This window comes from Ylistrum balloti, unplaced genomic scaffold, assembly GCF_031769215.1.
Source record: "Ylistrum balloti isolate Yb309-2 unplaced genomic scaffold, AGI_CSIRO_Ybal_v1 Utg370948, whole genome shotgun sequence".
Lineage (NCBI taxonomy): Eukaryota > Metazoa > Mollusca > Bivalvia > Pectinida > Pectinidae > Ylistrum > Ylistrum balloti.
Window position 1 is genome coordinate 255,900 of NW_026782534.1, and position 25,688 is coordinate 281,587.

General features: G+C 35.4%; 2 protein-coding genes across 2 annotated transcripts; one reads left to right on the plus strand and one right to left on the minus strand.

Moving 5' to 3' along the window:
• Window positions 1–237: 237 nt before the first annotated feature.
• LOC132559661 (RNA polymerase II subunit A C-terminal domain phosphatase-like) lies at window positions 238–13,091 on the minus strand. Its single transcript, XM_060224277.1, has 6 exons — window positions 12,886–13,091; window positions 10,324–10,407; window positions 9,577–9,667; window positions 6,256–6,381; window positions 5,573–5,820; window positions 238–4,965 (listed from the first exon to the last, which is right to left on the minus strand). Exons 1-6 carry the CDS (start codon window positions 13,089–13,091, stop codon window positions 3,270–3,272), a joined length of 2,451 nt encoding a protein of 816 aa, XP_060080260.1. The 3' UTR covers window positions 238–3,269.
• A 1,669-nt stretch (window positions 13,092–14,760) lies between these two features.
• Window positions 14,761–22,414, plus strand: LOC132559684 (centromere protein L-like). Its single transcript, XM_060224303.1, has 12 exons — window positions 14,761–14,896; window positions 15,541–15,585; window positions 17,347–17,385; window positions 17,750–17,862; window positions 19,269–19,353; window positions 19,559–19,606; window positions 19,957–20,111; window positions 20,594–20,684; window positions 21,063–21,174; window positions 21,697–21,799; window positions 21,970–22,032; window positions 22,322–22,414. Exons 1-12 carry the CDS (start codon window positions 14,761–14,763, stop codon window positions 22,412–22,414), a joined length of 1,083 nt encoding a protein of 360 aa, XP_060080286.1.
• Window positions 22,415–25,688: the final 3,274 nt, after the last annotated feature.

The window sequence follows — 25,688 nt, forward strand, 5'->3', positions numbered from 1 at the left end:
AAAGTTCATCAAATGTCCAGGCAGTTACATTGATATCAAAGTTCATCAAATGTCCAGGCAGTTACATTGATATTAGGTTCATCAAATGTCCAGGCAGTTATATTGATTTTAGGTTCATCAAATTTCCATCAATCTATTATAATAATTTATCAAGTGTTGAGTAAACCTCCTGATGAACATTGTATGTTAAGGTGAATTTCTCATGAAATCCTATACAGAATAAAGATCAAGTACCTCTGATCAAAATTTTTTTTATTACAAAAATATGGCCAAAGTCTTGTTGACAGGAAATCATTATGTAACAAGTTACTTTACCTCTAGAAAACATCAACAATTATAAACATTACTACTTCAAACATAACATTTGAAAACTTACATCTGATGTGTTTGATAGTTTACTAAGGATATTGGACCTGCTTAACCAATGAACTGTCAACTGACATCCATTAAATAAACTGTGTACCAGGAAATGTTCACCCCAGTTTAATTTTTGCTTTTTTTGTCCATTAAAAAGGAGGGTAGCTTTAAGATGGAGCAAAAATTTGCTACACTTACATGACCATTTTATATAACCCTCAAAATGGCAAAAAGAACATGAAGTGAATTTGTGTAATAATGGTACAAGGGTGAAAATAACCTGGAGCGAAAGTATCTTGGTATACAGTATACAAAAAGAAAGTCTAATGTGATCAATTAAATATTATTAATCAGTGGTCCCAGGTCATCAAGATTAATTGTATTCAAAAGATATGACCAGGACTAATTATTACCATCATAAATAAATATAAAGTCACTAAACAAAAGGAATAGTGTTAGTACTCATTAGAATACACAATATTCTATCTTTTTCTTTCTCTAAAAACAGTGTAAAGCACTATGTTTTTCATTTCTTGAAATAATATTTCTGCTTTGCTTTATTTTACATGTATAAGGGTAAAGTACATGCAACTGGCTATTTAGTATTTAAGGTAAATGAAGCTTCCAATATTTTGAAAGGATGAAAAAAAATATGATTTTATTCATGTATTGAAGTATGGAATAAAAATGTCATCATTTGTACTGTTTCAAAAATTTCAAGAATGAAAAAAATAAGAAAAAAAAGAAAACAAGAGGCCCAAGGGGCCTTAACGGTCATCTGAGGAATATATGTCAATAATCTGGGGATTTTAACATGTTGCAAAAATGTAACAACACTTGTGCAGGACCATGTGTAAAACATCTGTACCAAGTTTGAACATGACCCACCCAATGGTTCTTGAGAGGAAGTCCATAATGTCTTAGCCAAACAGAGGCCAGGGTGGCCATCTTGGATTTTGAATCGCCCCAAAAAAGTTAAAAAAAACACTTGCCAGGACCTTGTGTAGAACATTTGTATCAAGTTTCCCCCTTTTTCCCCCTCCTGGAGCCCCTATTAGGGCCACGCCCTTTTTCCTCGCAAACTTGAAGCAGCTTCCCATGGGGATGCTTTGTGCCAAGTTTGGTCAAAATCCATTCCCTGGTTCTTGAGAAGTAGTCATTTAATGAAGGTTTTTTTTATAAATGGCCCCTTTTATACCCCTTACGGGCCCTAAAGGGGACATTATCACTTTTTTCAACATAATTTCATATGTCCTTCAATAAGGGATGCTGTCTTCCAAATTTGCTTGAAATCGGTCAAAGTTGAATTTTTGACCCTTTTGAGCGCCCCCTAGTGGGTCCGTTTTTTACCAGATTTTTTTTCATTCGCAAACTTTGTATACCATGCCATAAGGACCCTAAATATCAAATATGAACTTAATCTGACTGTTGGTTCATGAGAAGAAGATTTTTAAAGATTTACCTAATTTTACCCCCTTTTTCCCCCTTCTGGGGCCCCTATTGGGGCCATGCTTTTTTTCTTCGCAAACTTGAAGCGGCTTCCCATGGGGATGCTTTGTGCCAAGTTTGGTCAAAATCCATTCAGTGGTTCTTAAGAAGAAGTCGAATATGTGAAAAGTTAACGACACACGACGCATAGCGCACGACGACAGACAAATCATGATGGCAATAGGTCACCATGAGCCTTCGGCTCAGGCGACCTAAAAAAGGGGGATACACAATATTTAGCAACTAATAAGAAATCAAAGCAACAAGTCACTAATATACATGTATATAACAGAATTTAGTAACTTATGAGGGAAAGTACTAATCACTGACATGCGATATATAAATATCATAAGTTACTACAATTTTACCAAGTTTCACCAAATCTGACCTAAGCACTTATGGACCCATGTATAATGACCTGGCTAAAATGACAACTGAATTTCTGCTGAATAAAAAATGCATGCACATCTACACATGGTCCATAAAATTCCTGTGTAGTATCAATGAAGGAAAAGGAAAAAACCTTTCACTTAAATTGAGCGGCTCAAATTGAATAACCAAGGAATGAAAACAAATTTTCTTTTCACTTCAATATTTAGTAATTCATGGAAGATATTCAAATTGAATAACCTAGGAATGAGCAAGCTACTTAATATATATAAACACTCAGTTATTTAAGAAATAAAGCAACAACATAGAACAATATAAATTAGGTAACCAATAAAGGAGGACATGTTATTTATCCATAGTTAATGATGGGGAGTAGGTTATAAGTAAGATTGTCATTGATGTCATAGATACCAGGTATATGAATTATGTATGAAATATGATGTCTGACAAAATTTTTACTGCTGCCTCTCTTCATATCAGTAATAATAAATCAAACAATTTCTGACGATACAAAAGAAAAGAGAATTATATCAAAACAAACTGGAACCGTCGTCTGGTGGCCAACTCATACCCACCCACCACGCCAGAGTTGTTCGTAGAATTATAAAATGGTATATATGGGATATATATAATCCATTCAGTACTTTAGGTACAAGGGGCATAAGTTTTTGAAAGGGGAAATAACTCACTTTGATATAGATTACACACATTTGCAATATCTAAGGATTATTGCATGAAAACTCGTTGAAATCCATTTAGCAGTATAGGACTAGCTGGTACATCATTGCATTCCCAAAGGGGCACAACTTTCCAAATATGTAACAAGAAGCCAAACTGACACATGACACAAGGCAGTGTAACAAGGAGTCATGCACCCAGAGGTCAGGGATATTAAAAAAGTAATTCTTCTTCATCAAGAAAAAATACGAACTTCAATTCAAATTAATGAAAACAAAATTTTAGCACATGTATGGCAGTAGATAATATGAAATATTTTTATCACAATTCATGTCTATGGGGCCAACAGCTAGCAACTATTGAGACAGGAACTCCCTCTCTACAGCAGCCGCCATTTCATCATCAACAGACCCAATAGATTCGCCATAGTCTGATTCACTAGCACTATCTTCAGCAAAGGCCTCCAATGTCTTTTCAAATTTCTCAAGTTCATTCTCACTTTCTTCACCTCCATCATGATACCTATCATCAGGATCCTTATCATGAGATGGACTGTTTTCATTAGAGGTTGATTTCCTGTCCTTAGACTTCCATCCTCTCGGAAAATCACCTGTCATACTTTCCTCACTTGATGACTCATGAGCAGATTCTGAACTCAACACTTTAGAACGAAACCTTGCATCCCTTTCATCGTCGTCTTCATCTGATTCATCGTCATCAGTCTCATCCATGATTTCCTCCACCTCCTTGTCCATACAAGCTATGTCATCATCTGAAAAGGAATAGAGGGGATTGTAACTCGCTGAAAATCTCTCTTTTCTACTGCTGATAGCATCAGCTGGTTTGGATTTTTTCCCAGACTGTTTTATAACATCCTCATCGGATAATTCCTCACTGTCCTCAGCTTTACGTTTGGAATTTCTCGACTTTTGATTGAAAACTTCTGGACTATTGCGAGAAGAGGAAGAACCTGTCGCTGTCAGCTCAAATAACAGTTCATTTACCCTCTCATACCTCTCCCCACAACTCCACAGCCAATTTGGCGTAACAATATACACTCCTTTAGCTTTTTGAGCAGTCCTCACTTTAACTGTGCCAAGCAAGGCTGCAACTACATGTGTGGTTGCATCAGTGTTGTTTCCTTCTTTTGGTATGAATCTTGTTTGAATATTTGCCCCCAAAGCTTTAGCAACAATGTAAGCCCTGCTTTTCTCTGGGGGCATATTGGTGGGGAAAACACCACTGAATACTATGTTGCAGCCCTTTAGCACCTTTCGTTTGACATAAGGGATAATGTTTTTGAGGTCTGGATAATCAGTTTTGTCTTTGACAGTCTTATTCTGTAGTTGATCATATAGATCATAGAAGGCCTTATGGATCCGTGTCAGAATTTCTTCTAGGTACAGGAGATAGTCATCATCATCATCCCATTCTATTTCTTCATTTTTGTTCTCATCCTCCTCAAGTTTACTGCTGCCATTGTTCTTTTCAGCTTTGTCTTTTTCACTATCAGTTTCTTTTTTACTGACATCTTTTTTATCATCACTGGTTTTTGTACCTTCTTTTGTGTCACCTGTTTCCATGGATATCTGTTGTGATGTTTCACAATTTGATTGACCTTCTTTTGTTACATTATTACCATCAGACATTTGACTGCCATCTGTACCAGATGTCACTTCAATGTCACCCTCCAACTTGGGATTTTCATCTGTGGTTTTCAGTTCTGACTCAGCTGACTTTAAATTACTACCCTTTGAAAGATTATCTCCCTTTGCATCCTTATAATCTACACATTTTTGATCTTCATCTGTCTCTTCTTTTTTACTGCCTTCCTTTTCCTCCCTAGAATCTGACTTAGACACTTTCCTGACCGTGTGTGTTATGGGCTCACTGTCTTTCTCTGTCTTTGTCATTCCTGGTGGGGCGTTAATATCAGCAGTGCCCTGAAAGAACCTGTACGGCTTCACATGAATCAGGTTTGGGGAGAAATTCCATACGTCTTCTCTATCATCAATGATACACACCATGTAATCACCACAAGGAAACAAGGCTCTGAAATACACAACTAGGCATTGTTAGAGACATAATACATACTTAATAAATTCAAACCACAGAAAAAGTCTTTTGTAACTCAAGAAATTAAGAATTAGAAAGAAACACTCTTCCTTAATAGTTTGACTGTACAAAGAATAAAACTTTCTTAATTCTTTTCCTTGCATTTCTTGCACTTTTATGCACCAAGAAAATTTTACAAATAAACAATAAAATTAAGAATGCAGTATAGACATTACCATTTGCACAGTTCTAAAGTTCTCTGCGTATAATTTAAGATGTCATGGCTATCCCACAGGTGTTTAAGTAATAATCTTGTAAATATATATATATATAGGATACCTTACTAAAGGATGATTATTAAGACCTTAACAGGCCTTGATTATATATATATATAAATATATTGATCTCAGCATGATAATAAAATAAAGCACATAATGGAATATTATAATTGGATCAAATAGACCTTGCACTATCATTTTATCAATTGCTGATGTAAGCATTTTATCAACTGCTGATGTAAGCATTTTATGAATTACTGATGTAAGTATTTTATCAATCACTGATGCATGCATTTTATGAATTTATCTGTTACAATATTATTTACTTCAGATTTGCTGTCTTTGAGTTTTGGTTGAAACATTCGTCCCTTGACAGGATGCGGTGTGAGAAGAACTTTCCCTCTGGGTCAAGGAAGCGAGCTATAGTGTGAGCATACATACGAACACCAAATGTACAGATATGTAGCTCATACATCTTGGAGACAGTTTCCAGGAATTGCAGAGTCTGAGGACGAATACGTGTATGGTACCACATCTGAGAATTGCCATGGGGAAGTTGGAAGTGATTAACACCCTGAAATCAACAACAAACATCATGTCAATTATAATTTGTTCATGCTTCAACCACAACAGAACAATGATTCAAATTCTAAATTGAATTTTTTCCATACCAGTATATAGCAGAATAGTAACAACCATTTGTAGTTTAGAAGCCAATATGCAGCTATAGCTTAAACTTTAAGTTGTAGTTTACAAATGAATACGGTTTTGGTTTAAGTTTTATCAACTAATGTAACAATATAATGTTAACATGAAATTTCTCTCTATGAATATGTATCCAATCTTCAGTTTGTTACAGTGTATTTCTGTTTAATGATTTCACATAGCTTTGCCTTTAATTTCTGGTATATAAACCAATACTGCTGTATCATTAGTTTTGTTATTTCCGGTGAATAGCTATGTACCATTACTTTTTCTTTGCTGTGTCTATCAACCAATGTGGTTTTACCTTAAGATTTGCTGGGATATTGTCATTGGTCGTATGAATAAGCGTCTGATCAAGATCAACCAGAAGGACTAGTTTCCTGTTCTTCAGAAGTCGGTCTTCATCTGCTTTCCCAAGTTCCAGAGCTTGCTGTAATCAATGATTAATAAAACTGTTTATAGAATAATTCATATAGAAAATATCTGCTAATTCTGACAATAAATGTATTTCATGATTGGAGTAAGACAACATTTGACCACAGGACAGAAACTATAACTAGTGAACTGATGATCTTCTGGTGTCAACAGTCACATGACAGAAACTATATCTAGTGAACTGATGATCTTCTGGTGTCAACAGTCACAGGACAGAAACTATATCTAGTGAACTGATGTTCTTCTGGTGTCAACAGTCACAGGACAGAAACTATAACTAGTGAACTGATGCTCTTCTGGTGTCAACAGTCACAGAACAGAAACTATAACTAGTGAACTGATGCTCTTCTGGTGTCAACAGTCACATGACAGAAACTATATCTAGTGAACTGATGATCTTCTGGTGTCAACAGTCACATGACAGAAACTATATCTAGTGAACTGATGATCTTCTGATGTCACCAGTCACAGGACAGAAACTATAACAAGTGAACTGATGCTCTTCTGTTGTCAACAGTCACAAGACAGTAACTATAACTAGTGAACTGATGCTCTTCTGGTGTCAACAGTCACATGACAGAAACTATATCTAGTGAACTGATGATCTTCTGGTGTCACCAGTCACAAGACAGAAAATATAACTAGTGAACTGATGATCTTCTGGTGTCAACAGTCACATGACAGAAACTATATCTAGTGAACTGATGATCTTCTGGTGTCACCAGTCACAAGACAGAAACTATAACTAGTGAACTGATGCTCTTCTGGTGTCAACAGTCACAAGACAGAAACTATAACTAGTGAACTGATGATCTTCTGGTGTCAACAGTCACATGACAGAAACTATATCTAGTGAACTGATGATCTTCTGGTGTCACCAGTCACAAGACAGAAACTATATCTAGTGAACTGATGATCTTCTGGTGTCATCAGTCACAAGACAGAAACTATAACTAGTGAACTGATGCTCTTCTGGTGTCACCAGTCACAAGACAGAAACTATAACTAGTGAACTGATGATCTTCTGGTGTCAACAGTCACAAGACAGAAACTATAACTAGTGAACTGATGATCTTCTGGTGTCAACAGTCACAGGACAGAAACTATAACTAGTGAACTGATGCTCTTCTGGTGTCAACAGTCACAGGACAGAAACTATAACTAGTGAACTGATGATCTTCTGGTGTCAACAGTCACAGGACAGAAACTATAACTAGTGAACTGATGATCTTCTGGTGTCAACAGTCACAGGACAGAAACTATAACTAGTGAACTGATGCTCTTCTGGTGTCAACAGTCACAGGACAGAAACTATAACTAGTGAACTGATGCTCTTCTGGTGTCAACAGTCACAGGACAGAAACTATAACTAGTGAACTGATGCTCTTCTGGTGTCACCAGTCACAAGACAGAAACTATAACTAGTGAACTGATGCTCTTCTGGTGTCAACAGTCACATGACAGAAACTATAACTTGTGAACTGATGCTCTTCTGGTGTCAACAGTCACAAGACAGAAACTATAACTAGTGAACTGATGCTCTTCTGGTGTCAACAGTCACATGACAGAAACTATAACTAGTGAACTGATGATCTTCTGGTGTCACCAGTCACAGGACAGAAACTATAACTAGTGAACTGATGCTCTTCTGGTGTCAACAGTCACAGGACAGAAACTATATCTAGTGAACTGATGATCTTCTGGTGTCACCAGTCACAGGACAGAAAATATAACTAGTGAACTGATGTTCTTCTGGAGTCAACAGTAATAAATTATTGAAGTGTCATGACTATATTTTTTGTGTAATTAAAAAACCTACACCTAAGTTAGCTTGCTCTTTCGTAACTCAGAATTTCAACTTCAAAATTATCCTGTGACTTTTGCTGTCATGATGGCATTCACAGGAAGGACCTGTATTCTACCATGTGTATTGAATAATAATAAGTGATTGTGCTAGGTGTATTGAAAAGTTTATGTAGATAAGTCATAAAATGCTTTTTGTATCTGTTCAAGTTTGGAACTATATTTAGAGTGCTAATATGTGTGTATGTCACCTAGCTTAATTCAGTGTTACATCAACATCAATTTAAAAATAAACTGTATTTTCACTTGAAAAAAAAAAACCAAAAGTGATGAGTTTTTCTTCTCCCTTTCCAAAATACATCTAACCTTTTTAAGACATTGAGCTGGAGGCCTACCACATGCTATCAAGTAAAATTGTGAAGGTGGGGTGAAGTATCTTGCTCAAAGATAAAACAATGGCTGCACAGGATAGGTCATGATCTCAGCTTATAGAAAACATGAGTATCAGTAAAACTGATGAATGCTCCCCGGAAACAACTTTATTGGACACAAAATCTGAACAATGGGCCATAACTCTGTAATTATGGGGTTGCAAGCCCTTAATCTGGTTTGGTGCACAGTCTTATTATGATCAATGAATACAACAAGATTCATTTTCCTAGCTCTAATGAAAGCAAATTTACGCTCTGGACAAGTTATTTCAATGAAGGACAATAGCACTATAATTGATGGATTGAGGGTCCTGAATTTTGTAGACTGCATATCGTCTTCATATGATCAATGTATACACCAAGTTTTGCTATCCTAGTTTAAATGCAAGCAAAGTTATGCTCCGGACACAAAATTTTAACAAAGGGCAGTAACTCTGTAATTGAGCGGCCAAGGCTCTGAATTTAATCACATCACATCCCCTTAGTATGACCAATGTATACACCATGTTTTTCATGATCATTGCTTCACTGTAGGCAAAGGTATGCTCCAGACACAAAAGGACAGACAGGAAGAAGGACGGACAACGGGAGCATAAAAACAGAAATCACCTCAGAATGTGATGCACTACCATCAGATTTATAGTGGCATCTCTTCGAAAAATTATGGTAACATCATATCAAGCTGGTGGCTCTGTTGAAGAAGACACATGTTCCAATACTAGTAAGGACAATCTGTGGACCATAAACACAATAGTGAGAGTCCTCCCTGGATTCCACTTTCTATTCAAGAGAAACAGCAATAACAATACTTTCAAGATGGCTGCAGTGGCAGATATCACAAATGCAACCCAGATCCTTAATACAGCCAGGATCATCTGTGGACCATACACAACACATCAGTGAAAAATCTGTGTCAATAATCAGATCTGGGACAACAAAAAATAAATATCTTTTACCTCCTCACTGACAATCAATTCAGGGATGCTGTGGATCATTGCCACAGAAGCAGAAACTGGGGCCCGTCGATCTCCCGCCAAACCAGCTTGTCTAAAAAAGAAGAAAAACCAAATTTATTTGTACAAGTTAATAAGGAAGGTAGTTCATCTTGTTTTGTCAGTTAAATGGTCTTACCTTTTACATATTGGTTTAAATATTGATTCTTACATGGATGTCCATATTATTCTTATTGATACTTGTAGGAACAAGACAATTCACATAATTTGTATGTAGAAACAATTCATCTGCAGATAAGTATTTCAACAGACACTATGAGGTGGATGCAAGACAAATATACAGTTTAAGGTGGATGATGGACAGACAACTTGAAGTGTGAGGTGGATGATGGACAGACAACACATAGTGTGAGATGGATGATGGACAGACAACACATAGTGTGAGATGGATGATGGACAGACAACACATAGTGTGAGATGGTCAGGATCATGGAAAGACAACATACAGTACATGGTGTGAGGCAAATGATGGGCAGACAGAAAACACACTGTATGAAGTGGACGACAGAAAGATCTAGACAACACACAGTGTGATGTGACAATAATGGACAAACAACAGAAATTATGAATAATCTAGCATGTTTATTTTCACTTATACAGCTTTAAAATGACGTTTGTATGTTCAAGTAAATATATTTATTGTAACAATCATCCTAAACAGAAAACATGACTTTACAAAAATATACCTACTCTCTCAAATCCGCACCGCAGTCAGCACACATGTCCTTCATCACAGTAGGGTGGGTACATGACTGTAGCTGCATCAGAGGACAGCTGGAAAAACAACAATTTCATGAGGAATTGTTTAACTTTATTTCTAACTTTGTGTAACTCAACAGTTGTGATATTTTCCGTTTAAAACATTCCAGTTGATTTTCCTTGATATTGAACCAATGCAATATTGTTATGTTTCAATTTATTTATTATCGAACAGGTTTACAATTTTCAATCCATACCATCAAACCAGCCAGGCTAAAATCAATCTGTAAAGTACCTGTAATAATAATTGCACCTCACTCTAAGAGTCTGACGTATAACAGTTTCAGTCTATGATTAATGCTTTGAGTGTTATGTTGTGCAATAATGATCATCGATTAATTCCTACAACGAGGATATCACTTCATATAAAATGACCAGTAGTGTATGTGATCTGTAGACCTAGTTTAAATAAGAAAAAGTCTCAATCATTCATGATGACCATGACTTTTGGATATTTGTACAATTTGTGTTCACATATGTAAAATATTTGTGGTGTCTCCCTCATTCCAATGCAACAAACCAGATTTGCTACCTTGGCTGACAATGTCTGTCAAATCCTGAATCATCTGAAGACTTTGGTTATCATATGTACATGACACTGGACTACAAGAAATTAATCAGTTCAAATATCACTATGTTAAAATCTTGTAAATGAGTATAGGACATACTTTATTCTTCTTAATCAACAGTGGTTCATCGTTCAATCGAATCAGAAACCATTGGCACATTTGCTTTCCTATTGTGTTCAATGTGGAACTGTTGAAGTTCCTGAGAGCAATTGTTTTGTATAATATAAGCAGACTCCAGCTGGTTGACCTACCTGGCAGTGACTGATAAATAAGACAACAAAAAAGAGATCTAATGTCAGGGTTAATATTGCCAATGATTTGGTAGTCCTTCATAAATTGATTCCTAAGGAATACAGAGTCCAGATCAAAAACAGCAATTATGCTGAAGGAAGAGATGACTGGACAACATCCGTTTGTAGATATCTTCCAATGGATGTTGTCTAGTGTTCTATACCTTCATCTCAGACTGATAAAGAATATAACAGGGTTGTATGACTAGTTTTGGAAGATCTTGAACTAGCAGTAGTCTAAAACCCTAGTGCCATACCAGAGGAACACCAACATTTGACTGGCCATATAAGCTTTAAGGTGACATAATATGATGTTCACCAGCCATTCACTGGACAACTGTTCTGGTGATAGCAGATTTCAATCTGTCATTTCTGGAATTCCATCATTTGTGTATGTGAAGATGAAAAGTTTAGCATGGTCATCCTCTAACTATCAATTCAGCGATGCTGTAGACAACATCAGTCCTCTAGACAATTTCACCTTTTGTTAGCACTGTTTGTTGTAGTATTTAAATTATAAATCCAATCAACCAGAACCTCAAGAAGTGACAGCTGGTGATGCATGGTGTCACAGTATCTCAGCCAAAAAAGGAAGTTCAGTATGTATACAGTATATGTAGTGTAAAATTTGTCCTCACAAAGTAATATAACAGTTTTGGAATCATTCATTAATTGCCCTTCTAGGTAGTGCAGAACTCACAATAAAACCTAGCTTAAATGAAGCAAGTGTGATTCATTGACAATACTGTTCAATATCAATCTTTATTTTTAAACTTCAACATCGACACAGTTTGACTGTAGCCGTTCACATGAACAACATGCACCATCACCATTGCTTATATAGAGTAAAACCTCTGTATAATGCAGTACAATCCAACAAGCAATATCTTAGGCATCTCAAAACTTAACTTCCCATAGTAAACTTTCATGCATTTTTGCTTTTATAAAAGTGGTCAGGCAAGCTGATCCATGTGTGACATTTTACAATCAATACATCTTGAACTTTGAAGTAATAAACTCAAACATCGCCACACAGACAGACCTTAGCCAGAATCTAGCTAATTAATACATCATAAGATGGAGGGCAAACGTGACAACCATATATACACATGGTCAATCAAGACATATGAAATGATACTACTGAAACACTATAGAAAAACACTTAGCATATGTCTACAATAGACCTTCCTTATCTATGGTTTCTGTATCCTTGAAGATGGTATGTGTAAAAGTGTTCTCCTGAATTTCATTACTCCTTCCATTTACGTATTTGCTACAATTGACCACTCCAAGAGTAAAAGTTATATTGAGACTTTATCATGGAAGTATCGACTTTTTAAAGGATGGGGCAATGTAGAAATTGAAAGTTGGGATCGCCTTACAAGCATATGCGTTGGCTAGCGCGAATTTCCATTAAGTCGAGTCGCAGATCTAGAGTGTCCATCTAGAGTTCGAAGGTTCGCGGTTCGAATCCCACCAGGGGCAGTGTGTTTTTCATTAATCCTTCCTATTATAAATTACAAATCTTTTAATGAACATTAAACAGAAGTATATTACGTGTACTGCATATATATGTATATAATAATAGTGACTGACGATATCTTTTCGACAGTGAAATTAGTATTAGTTATTACCCTGGCTCCAAGAGTTCCCCTTCTTTGACTAAGATGTCAACAACCGTTCCAACTTCGGTTGCCTTTATTTTAAGTCCCTTCGCATTACTTGTATCATAAGTGCATAAAACAGCGCCGTGTGAAACTTTGTATCCTTTTCTAACTTTCCATTTCGCTATCTTTATAGAGCAATCTCGTGGAGCGCAAACTTTCCTGGAGGACTCCATTTTGCAACTCCGCAGTAAAATATCAAAAGATAAATAATATTATCGAATATATTTTGATAATAAAATAATAATTTTAGTGCAAATTTTATATATATTATATATTTGTAAATCCAGTTAAATTTGAATACTTTACATATTTATGAAATATAATTATTCCAATATTAACTAATCGAAATGACATGAAATCTTAGTTCCGCAGTCAAGCGCTAAATTTGAGTTGGATGTTTAGAGCGGAGATTAACAGCAGACTATTGTAAACAAAACATTGGAAAGAATGGCCACAACGACAGGCAGATGATACACCCTGCATTGTATGGTTAGAAAGTTTCACATAGAAAATACCAAGATGATAAACCTGTTTCTAAAAGCTTCACTATCGGGCTAGCAATTCGTCATATCTATCGCTCGGGCTTTACGATATTAATTTTGTCGTTCGATGATCTTGTAGGCCTACAACTGCAGTTCAATACCGTGTATCAAATAGTTTTTTTATGAATTGCCTATCTACAATTTCTATTGTTCTGTCGTTAACAAGTTTTCGGATGACGTATACCTCTGATGCGACGATACATCGAAGCAAAGACCTGCCGTACTTGCACCAGAAGTAATAGTACAGTCTTGTCGACATCGGTTTCGGACTGGATATGTTTTTGAGCGGCCATTTTGTTTAATAACATCAACTTCATGTATAAGGACCCAAGTAACTCGTTTACCAATTCATGGTAACATATGATAATAATTTTCATAGACAAGTCTGTAATTTTACTTATTACACCTTTTCATGGTATGGATAATGGGATAACTATAAATTGCCTCTCAGATGCCAGTGATTTGTCATCATGATCTGTTTTCATTAAACCACACACCTTCTTGTGCATTTTTCGCTATACAGAAGCTTAAACGCCAAATGCCAAATTTATGTTGTGAAATAGCATTTTTATTACCTTTTATACATTATACTATTGAACAAAATTTAACTAATGAGTTATTTATTGTGCCAGTAGTATGAAATAAAAACTCAATTGATGGAATTTTGAGTGTAAAAAATGAACAATCAAATATGGCTTATTTGAAAATGCGAAAAAGAAAAACTAAATAGGAAATGAAAACTAGTTTTCAATATAAGATTCACAAGCAAGCAAAACTATTATCATCTTTTTTACATCAAAATGTCATCCCTGTTCAAATGGCAGTACTAGTTCTATGTTCAAAAGTTAATGTGCTGACAACTTTTGCTAAGTGAGCTCATGTTTACATATAAGTTAATAATATTTGAAAGCAATACTGAAACTGATGCATTGAGGATACTGTACTGTATTCATCACATTATCGAGATAATAAAATTATGTGTTGATAGTAGTATTCTGGCCTCAGCTATTGAGTTTTCATATTTAATAGGTACCTCATTAGAAAGTGGCCATGCTCGAAAAACTATGAAATTTAGTTTTATATATTTTTCAAATGGAAGGGTTAATGACCAAAACATTGATTGATATATCACTGATGATGGCTTGTCGAGGCACATTACTGCATGTAACATGGGATAGTCAGACTAAAATGTATAACTAGGCAATATCTTTGTTGGTTTCTTTGCTCCATAAGGGAATAAAAGCCGAGACATATGTATTGAGGAATGATTTACATGTTTTGATTATAGAAAGATAAAAAGATGACAAGTGGAGTCTCAGAGCAGACACCCACTAACAGTGTGGGGAAGTCCTTGGTATCGCACAGTATCAGAAGAAGTACTCGACGCTACACACCATATGGCAAGACACCTCAAAGCCGAAGGATTGCTGTGACAGGTGATTAAGTTGATCCTTCTTGATGAAACATGCAGTGGGTTAGTCCACAACCTAGTTTTCCAGAATCATTGTAACATAAAAGATCTTGACTAATAAGGTTAATATTCTCATTTATTTTCATCATCAGTTTTATTTCATCACCAGTGATACCAAAGGGAATAGAAATATATCCTCTTACATGATACCTCCTTATTTTCCTGTGGGACTCGCTCTAGTTTTAAGAACACGTTGTATCATTGGACATTCTCGGAAAAATCCTTCAAAAATTACTGAGCATTTTTGAAATACTCAAAACTGCAAATTTGACACTTGACTTCTTCTTAGGATGTGAAATTTTCACTGAAAACAGTAATTCTATCCCACTAAATACAAAGTAATTACCCTTGGTCTATCATTTTTTGAGCCTATTCTCCTGTATGGTATATCATTTACAAATACCAAACATTCATTTGTAACTTTACCCAGATAGGTTTTTAAATGTTGTATTGATATAAACTAGCATGCTCCACTTTATTATTTTGATTTTGTACATAGGACTTTTTCAGATTTCTAGGAAAATTAAATCTTGTTGCTTTACAATTAGAAAACTACAATCGGTCAATTCAACATTTACATGTATATTTTACATTCTGTATAATTTGCAGCACCCAGATCAAGAATTCAAAGAACACCAACATCAAGAAAATCAGGTAGATATTCAGAAGAATCATTTTCAGGGATTTAAATCTACAATTAAACATTAAAATCTACTTTGTTTAGGTTATTAGAGATATCTAATGAAATATCAACAGTCTACTATGTTTAGGTTATTAGAGATATCTAATGAAACATCAACAGTCTGCTTATGTGAAATACCTTATTTAAAAAAATTCACATATATCAAAGCATTAGCATTTTACGAAACAACATTTCCTCTTACCCTCTGCTGAGGGGTTTTTACACCTAAATTTCATCCTGTACTTCTGTTTTTGAAAATCTACAAAGGGTAGAGAAAGTTGCAAATATTTTGTTTTTTATCCCCAAATTTGAACTACAATGGAAACATTTAAAGTTTTGGCATATTGATTTTGGTTTTACTCGGATCATGGGGCAGGTGGAAGTATTTTATTGTTTTGAAAGCTCATATAAAAATTTCTTTTTGAAACATTCTTAAATGGATTGTAGATATTTATATAGTTAATCATTATTAGTAAATTCTGACATCAGTTATTACAGGTAATGTGTAACTATGAGGCTTGATTATATACTAGCCGAAAAAAGAAACTGTGTATGTGTAAAATGTTCATGTATTGCTCAATTTTATCAATTAAAGCTTGAAACTTTACACAGGTAAGTTGTGTATGCCTCTCCATCATTAACACTGGCCAGCGCATGTGTTGCACAGGTAGTCTGTCTGTCTGGCCCACATCTTCGTTTTTATGTTCTTTTTCGGCCAGCAGTCAATTGATACAGTACGTAATTGATTGCTCGAACGAGGCATATGACCACAATGTCCAGCCGAAGGTCACATTCACCAGCAACGTCATCGTGTAGAACGTTTAGCCTGGTAGTAGACGACACATACACTTCAGGCAGCAGGACTGGGCAAGTGTTATTTGCTCGGATGAGTTCAGGTTTCATCTCCACATCAGTGACAGTCATTCTAGAGCGTATCGTCGTGTTGGTGGACAATTCCATGACAGTGATGTGATTCAATGAAGTCCATTTGGCAGCGGTAGTGTCATGGTGTGGGATGGCATCTTATTCCATGGCAGAACAGCTCTTGTGGTTGTGAACAGCACACTGACAGGCATCAGATACCCCAGAACAATGTGAAGGTGCTGTCCTGGCCAGAAATGTCACAGAATTTGTAGCCTATAGAATATTAGTTAGATGAGATGCACCATTCCTTACATTATCTCCAAAATCAACCGTTAGTGTACCTGGTATTTCCTGACCTGTTACTTGCACTTGTGAGAATATGGAATGATATTCCCCAGGTTTTTTCCAGCACACTTGTCATATCATTGCGGCATCATTGTCAAGCATGCATTGATTCCAATGGTGGACATACCTGGTATCGATGAGCTAAGCTTTGTTTAGTGAACATCTATGAAAATTTATCTCTATCCAAGACGCTGCTGATGCAATAACCATATCTGTTGAGCAGGTGTTAAATAAAGGTCAGATAAAACCCTGTTGAAAATTTTTTGGTGATTTTTTATATACCTTCCAAGTTATTTGATATTTATATTATGCAGTTTCTTTTTCCTGGAAGTATATTTACAATTTCAGTAAGGATTTATTTTTTTACTAAGTATACCAAAAGAAAAATAAAGAGTTTATTATGAAAGATTTACTCTATTCTGACCAATCTCAAAATTCTTCACATGCTGATAGGTCACTTTAGTTGATGCAGACAATGATTTGAAGAAAAACATATGAGATGTTTCATTTACTGTATATTTCAGACAGAGTAAGTGAGAAAGAGCAACAGAAAGATTTCAAAGGTAATGGATTATTGTTTTACTTGTCCACGTCATTGACCTTATATGTCGTCTCAAGTCAAGTTAATTCATACTGAATGAGTAATCAAGTCTTAACATGAGTAGTAAATGTGTGAAGCATTCCACTGAAAAGTTATTTTACACTTTAATGAAGGACTAAAGGTTTTTTAGTTGGTGATGATGATTATGGAAATATCAGTTCTGTGCTTGAGTTCAAAAGGTGGCCTCAGAGACTCTTTGTTGATTTCAATGACACCCAATCATGGTCAAAGTGTATTATTTTCATGTTTTGTTGTATGGCTTGCCATGTTGCAGAATCAGAGTTATTTACCACAACTTGTTGTTCTAATGATATGAAATATTTTAGGCTTGACAATGAAAACCTGGCGATCCTTCAAACTGACACCTCTATATGGGTTTAGTAGTAATCCAAGAAATCTGAAGAAGATCGCCAATGCTCTCTCTGCACACATAGAAGCGGTAAGTTATGTGGCACCAAAATATTTCAACAAAAGTAATATCTTTCTGCTTCCTTGTTCGATTAAGGTAAAATACACAACTACATCTGCATGTGTAACCGTTAAAGTTTCTAACACCAGATTATTATCACTGAATTTAAGCAAAGCCTCCAGGTCACAACATTAGTTTCATCCCCAGGTTACAGCATTATTTGTTTTGTCCCCAGGTTACAGCATTAGTCTAGTAACTGGGCTACAACAATAGTCTAGTCCCTTAGTTACAGCATTAGTCTTATCCCTTGGTTACAACATCAATCTTATCCTTGCATTACAGCATGAACCTGGTCCCTGGACTACAACTATAGTCTTGTTCCTGGATTACAGCAATAGTCTAGACCCTGGACTACAGCTTTTCCTCCTGTGTAACACACCTTAAAAGTTTTATATATATGTATATAAGTCAGTAATTGTGCATTTTCACCAAACTGGGTATGAAGGTTAAATAGGGTCTCCATCTCTCCTTTGCATTAATTTTGACGTTTTTTGAACTTTCATGCATTTGGGTTCTAGAGCATATATTGAAGAGTCTTTCTTTCCTGAACAACAGAGTTTATGCACATCCTGGTCAGGCTGTGTAGAGAATGCTAAAACAGGATCTCCGATGGATTAAACTTCCTCAGTGTGGAGTGTTTTAAATTGTTGTAAATCCTGGTCAGGCTGTGTAGAGAATGCTAAAACAGGATCTCCGATGGATTAAACTTCCTTATATCACATTTAAAACATAATCTGCCGTTAAAAGTTTCCTCAAAAGACTTGTAGTCTCTTAATGAATATTCTGATTCATAAGTTTTCCTACATAGTATCCAGGTGTATTATTGTAAAACAATATTTTACATTTCAAAGTAAAGATTCTTGAATCCATATTGTTTATATGAAATGCATGTATATCCAGGAAGTTCCCATTTAGAAGTGTATTTAGTGTGTTCAAAAAATAGATACACAACTATTTAACAATCTTATTGCTATTCCAGTAAAACATCTATACCATCCCCAGACGACAGGGTTTGTTCTGGGGTATTAATCACCAATAGAATTTAAATGATTATTTGCCAAGACATCTTACACAAGAAATCAAACCATGAATGATAAAAGAGATACATTCCAGAGTCATGGGACCACTTGGATGTTTTACAGAAATAGCCCTTATTTCTTGTTTTGTAGAATTATCTGAAGTCTTTACCAGGCTTCATGTTTGATTAGATACTATGGATGCTTCTGCTGTGAAGTAATTTGGATTTCAGGAAAATGTTTTCATTTCAAAAATGATTGAAATAGTAGTAGACTTGATCGAAGTCTTCCTGGATATTAGAACACAGTACTCATGAAATGAAAAGAGAGGGATCTACTTTCAGTAATCTCTATTTTCAGGAAAAAAGAAAAGGCATTTTTATGGACAACACTCTGATGGGCAAGGCATACATTAGTATTTACAAAGATCTCAAAGTGACAGAGGGTGAGTCTCATGTGATGTTCACATTTTAAGAAGTATGTTCAAATGATAAAATACAAAACAGTCCTTATCTCAAGATAATGCTTAGCCTTATCATAATGGTTTGTTTCTGGACAAAATCTTGACTGATTTTTTCAGCCTTTTGGTAATCAGTCTAAATTCCATGATAAATGTAAATTTGTTATTGATTATACAATTTCTCATACAGTTGATCCGGAAGCAATCCAGATTATAGTTAAAGGGAAAAATGCAACTGGTGAGTCTTTTTTTTTTAATGATTGAAATCACAATGTTTTCTTCAAAATTGAAAAATGCAAAATTCTAATAACAACTTATTAATCTTATAAGATAAATACACCAGTGAGAAATGATTGAACCTTACATTTATTTAGTTTGACATCCTGTAAATTTTTATTTAAGAATATTAAAAAATTTGTTGAATTTACACCATAATCTCTACGCCAGATCAAATTATGGTGGTCCTCAGTTAAAGGGCCAATGTTAATGATTACATTTGACAACCTCGCCAAGAATAAAGATTTTTTTTATAAAATTATCTTAAGAGATCTTCAAGTTGATTTTTTGTTTTGTTTTTTTTTGTTCCAGGAGAAGACACCATACAACTGACAGCTGTGTTGTGTGGTGTGGATATGCAAGAAAACCATATCAAGGCTGCCATGCGTGAAAACTTTACTTATTTTCCAGTCATGTTGGTGAAAGCATCACTCTCTATGTGTAACGCTGTCACTAGATGGCTTGAGGTACTCAATTGGTATTTCATTTGATCACATAATCTGCCTGTTATCTGTTGAATTCTGTGTAACATTTTTGTGTGTATCTTGTTAGTGAAATATACCATGAAGTGTTTTTCATCGACTGATGTCATAATGTGCAGAGTGCCATCTTGGAATTTGACTCTATATGTTTCTGTTGCAATTACTGGAAAAATCCTTGATGGACATTTCTCATATTTCATATGAAGATTTCCCGTAGTCTCCGGTTTAAGTTTTTAACTGTATTTCTTTACTGTTATTTCAATTTTCATGTGTAAGTTTCCTTTGTTGCAAACAAACTCACTGGTCAGTATTATAAATAATTACAATGATTGCAATGTTAGAGCAAAGAAGAGATAATAGATAGAAAAATCTAAAGTACCTATTAATATCAAACAATGGTGGGTACTAAGATCCTTCTGTGTTCTCTTACGTTCTCTGGTTTCATGCTACGTTTGTGGTACACACAGATGCAGTACGACTGTAAAGTGACTCCTCTCTCTCTGTCTTCCTATGATTTGGCCTGGATGGTGTCCATGTGGAGCGGAATGAAAAATGAAAGTATGTATGCATGCATTACTAAATATATATATTAGATGGTTAAGCTTTCAAGACCTTCTTCCATGTAAGTAAACAATTCTTATTTAAACTGCCCAGCTTGCAGAATACAACAAAAAGAAATAAAGAAATAGGCAGTGCTTTAAAATTTTCAATATGGAAGAACAAATTTTATTTACAATTAATCTGAATTATCCTGTAGTTAGGGTCATGTTTATAAACAGTGGATATGGCCCTTGATGAGGTCAGAAAGTTAATGAGAAACAAAGGTAATCATTTAATTCTTTGCTTTGTAGTTTCCATTTTGGTAGGGGATCTATCTTATATCCTGCAGTGTTTGATTGTACATGTACTAATATTGAAGTGTTTTTATTAACTTAGATGGGAAGACCAAGCCTGTGGAATTTCTGTATTCTGTACCAAAGGAGTGTGAGGGACTGTCATCTATAAACTACAGTATAGATCCCGAAGATTGTCAGGATCTATGGGAAAGGTGACACAATTTTTGTCTCAATCTTTTAGAGAAAGTGGAATGATGATTTGTTACATTTCAGAAAATTATTTGACTTGAATGATATCACCATGGTCTCTAAAAATATCACATTTAAGATGAACATTCCTTTTTCAGGGTTTTAACACATGCTATAGTAGGAAACAAAAGACCATCTTTGATTTTGACAATGAAAGTTTGTTATTATAACTAATGAGATTTTTCTCAAGCTTTTTATTTGGGTCCCCTTGGTCCTGTGTTGTGCATTTCTGATTTTTGGACTGGTCTGTAATGGTGAACAGGCAACCAATTTGGATTTGGTAGTTGTGGATTCTTATTCCTATTTAAGAGGAATGTTCAAATTTTGTATCATTAAGAACAAAAACAGAGGAGAGAAGAGAATGATTCAGCTTTTAAAGAGCAACTAAAGATAACGGGTTGTGGATGCAAAGGTCCCTCTAAGATCTCTTGTGTATATGTTCTATGTATCTGAAAACACTACATGGTTTTTGTCTACCTTTTCAGAATTCATGATAAAGATGAGGTAGACTTTACTAGTGAAGAAGTCCAGAAGTTCATTCGTAGTTTGGAAGCTCATTTCTTCCGCATCTTCAAGGTTAAAATTTCAGTAAGTAGTCCATTATTTTTATATCAAATATATCTGATAGGGTGGCATCGTAAAATAAAAATATTGACTTGATGTTCAAAAGACTGATATTATTTGTAGGTGGAATAAAAAGTTGTGTTTGATGATTTGTTCTTAAAAAGAAGCTTATAAAAGTCCTTCTGATGTTGCAGGCAATGTCACTAGTTCGAATAGGAACCCCGTTGTGTATGGTGGGAACTGATGGACGTTTGAAGGTATGCACTTCTTAAGGCAACCTGTGTGTATTGAAGTACAAAATGAAGTGTACATATAAATATTTAAAATATTTAGAGGTTCCCCGGCCAGATTCATGCACATAAATGATTGATCCCAGACAAATCATTATGTCTTATTACGTTTTACGTCCCACATCAATATTATTGTCACACATTGAGGAACTGTGTTGATGACACAAGTATTGAAATTGTTGTCAATGTTTTTCATCTAATTACACAAAATGTCCAAATAGTACATACAAATTACTCACTATATCCTGTTTTGTAGATTTTTCTCTCCAACAAGATCCATGTGTTGCTGAGGCACCTGACGGAGTTGGCCATGGGTCACACCTTTAGTAATATCCTAGGTGTGATGTAGACTTTCCATAATGCCTTCTGTGTGATGGAGACCATCCGTTATGTTTTCCATGTGATGAAGACGTTTTGTAATGTTATTATTGTGATGCAGACCTTCATGATAGTCTGGCTGTGATATTCACCATCAGTTGTATTCTTGTTATTACTGTGAACATTCATGATCTTCTAAAGGTGTCATGTGTGATATTAATTGCTTTGGTGATTCAATGATGTCATAAATGTTAACCAGGCTCAGGTCACACTATGTTATGGATCATGTGAATAATAACAAAAGTTTGAGACAATTGTTTTGTAGGTCCTCAATTTGTTAAGTAATGTTTGATAATCAAATTATTTAGGTTTCGTCACATAGTGTTGCTGTTGCCTTCAAGTTGTCATAATATGGTTTCTACTCAGTATTCTGATACAGTTTGAGATGTTTAACTGAAATTTTTGTAGCTGTATAATGAGAAGATACAGGTTAAGTTTATACTTTATTTCAGTTGTCTGACTTTTGTTTAAGAGTTAAGACACTTGGATTAAGTACATGTTCAAGTTCTGAGTGCTGCATTAGAATACTGAACTGATTTGTAGATGTAATATTTTTACAAAGTCAGCTAATAAGTAACTTTGGTCATCATGTTTGGTCAAACAATACCTGAAACAATGTGAACAAGTCAGGATTACACCTCTCTAAAACACTAAAATCAACTCTTTACTCTCCTTTGGTTGCTGGTAGGGACATCCATATCACACAGACACTTCTTTTTTTTTATCATTACTGTATACAGGGAAACTTTTGCCACATTTCAACTTTGGCAAAAATAAAACAGCAGCCAAAATTAACGTCGTAGGTAACACAAATGTCTTGTTTCCTGTGTGATTATCTCCTCCTGTGCCATATATAGGATAAGGGTATCTTTTTTATTATCTAGTATTTTATTCTTATTTTTATTGCCTATGCAAATATCAATAGATTTTTTATTACACTTTTGCTGCATGTTGTTTAATATCTGGTACAGCTGTGTTGCATTTTTGATTAAAGCTTGATCCCATGAAACTTTTAGTACAATGATAGATATTTTAGTTTCACATACAATTGGTGAACATTCGGTCTTTCAAGTTCAAGATTAGTAACTATTGTCTGGAGTTCCTACGGCAGGAGGGCGTAGGGGCAGGTAGGAACAATAATGGTAAATAATACTTGTAATTGTGTATGTAAGAATAAAAACGGTTTGATTAAGATTTCATCAACAAAGGGGAATTTTTTAATTGTCAAGTTGAAAGTATAAAATAATAAAAATTTAAATATTATATTCTGTTGTGTAATTTATACTTGTGAAATTATGTGCAATACTTTCCTTGGTGAATGTACATGTATATATATTTCTGAAAATCTGCGTTCTCTAATCCTATTACTCACGTTGTATAAACATCATTGTGTAAATAATGAGTATGTATTGTATTATACATGCATATAGGTTTTAGACCTGTATGAAAACAGATGACTGTAAATAAAATGTAGAAATATAAAACAATGCGTTTTGGGTACTCTTTCATAAACTTAAAAGTCTTATAAGGGTATCTAAACATTTGCTTTGAATTTGAACAGAAATTGTTATTGTTAAGACTCATCATTCGATCAAATGATATGATTAGTGAGCAGCCTGCCTTCAAACAAATTTACGTATGATGTTTTTTCATTGTGTCAGGGAACAATGGAACTCAATTTAAACTGCCAGGGTAAATTCTTATCCACCTTCACACCTGTACAAACATGAACTAACAGGGAAATCTTGAACCACTCTCACCCATACTCCAACATGGTCTGACGGGGTAAATACTGACCCACCTTCACCTCTTCCCTTACTTAGACTGATTGGGTAAATCCTGAACCACTCTTGCCTCTTCCCCAAAATAGACTAACGTAATTTAGATTGACTAGGTAAATTCCGTACGCAATGAAAAAACTATTTCGATAGAACGAAAGAATACTGGGAACGATCTGTAAAATATAAATGTAAAACCCGTAGAATTTCATATCACATTAATAGACGAAAAACTTGCTAGATAGTTTGTGATAACCGAGAGAAACTAGTAATATTTGACGTAGCTTTATTTCCTATTATTTGAAATAACTTCGACTATTGCAAAGTTGCTTGAGATTGTACATTTAGCCTACAAATCATTTATTTTAAAATAACAACATGCTAAACATTGTTCTTATATACGGGAGCATCAGACAGAGGCAGTGGTTTGTTTCCCAGAATAATGTCAGCGGCCTTTTCAGTCAGCAATATTGTCGGGCCGTTCAGGTTCCCAGTAGTAATATTTAGGATGATAGAGGCATCAACTACTCGAAGATTATCTACACCTAAAACACGAGTCTGAGAATCCAACACAGCCATCGGGTCACTCTCATCTCCCAATTTACATGTACATAGTGGATGGTAATTGGTGTCTCCATTAGCACGGTTGAAGACATCTAATTCGGCGTCTGTTTGACTGTCAGGTCAAGGCAATATCTCTCGACCAGCAGGGAAAGGATCGAACGCTTTCTGTTTAAACACTTTCCTGGCAGCTTTGACGCAATCCCTCATTGTCCTCACATCTTATTCATATATGTGAGTGGGTTGTTGGACTTTCCTCTTGATACGTGAAGAGGACCATTGTCTCCCTTTGTTCATGGGTCTGAGTTTTTTTTAATATGGTAAACATCATATGACCATCCCTTTGCCCAAGCCTTCTCCCATCCATCGTAGTCCCCACCATTGCCACGGATGTATACCATGACTCATTGTTGTTCATGTGAGGCTCTGGGTTCGGTATGGTAGAACCAGTTGTGCTTGTCATCACACAGGTTGTACGTGAGGGCAGCAGACATGTGGATCTTCCAGATGAAGTCTCTTTGGCCAGCCTCCAGAACACATTGTTGTTAGGATCAGCAGACAGTCGATTGGTGAGAGTACAGCCAGCCGAGCCTGCACAGACGATTATGTAGTCATAGGCGGGTTTAGTTTTAGATATCTTGGAGGCATTACCTGTATACCATTTGTGTAACTGGATTGTTGTCTCATTCGTGACGTGCAGCTGAAAAATCGACACTGGAGATTGACTCTTCCGATCTGCCTCATCAGAGGAGTGTCGTCAAGAAGTAGCTTTCGTTTATCGGGTTATCGGGTTTGCTATTTGATGTCAGTGATATGATCAATAACTGCAGTATGTACAACTAGGTCGGTGAGCCACTTCAGGTCACATACACCGGATAGCACCCAGATCCTTTGCAACTTCGTTGA

What these genes read in the sequence shown, in the direction of transcription:
- LOC132559661 (XM_060224277.1), bottom strand. Translation starts at nt 13,091, where the DNA reads ATGGAGTCCTCCAGGAAAGTTTGCGCTCCACGAGATTGCTCTATAAAG. An exon ending in AATTGATTGTCAGTGAGGAG is followed by an intron (nt 6,382 to 9,576) that starts GTAAAAGATATT and finishes CATTGATTACAG; the next exon opens with CAAGCTCTGGAACTTGGGAA. An exon ending in TCAAAGACAGCAAATCTGAA is followed by an intron (nt 4,966 to 5,572) that starts GTAAATAATATT and finishes TGTGTATTTCAG; the next exon opens with AGCCTTGTTTCCTTGTGGTG.
- LOC132559684 (XM_060224303.1), top strand. Translation starts at nt 14,761, where the DNA reads ATGACAAGTGGAGTCTCAGAGCAGACACCCACTAACAGTGTGGGGAAG. An exon ending in TCTCTGCACACATAGAAGCG is followed by an intron (nt 17,863 to 19,268) that starts GTAAGTTATGTG and finishes CTCTATTTTCAG; the next exon opens with GAAAAAAGAAAAGGCATTTT. An exon ending in TCTTCAAGGTTAAAATTTCA is followed by an intron (nt 21,800 to 21,969) that starts GTAAGTAGTCCA and finishes CTGATGTTGCAG; the next exon opens with GCAATGTCACTAGTTCGAAT.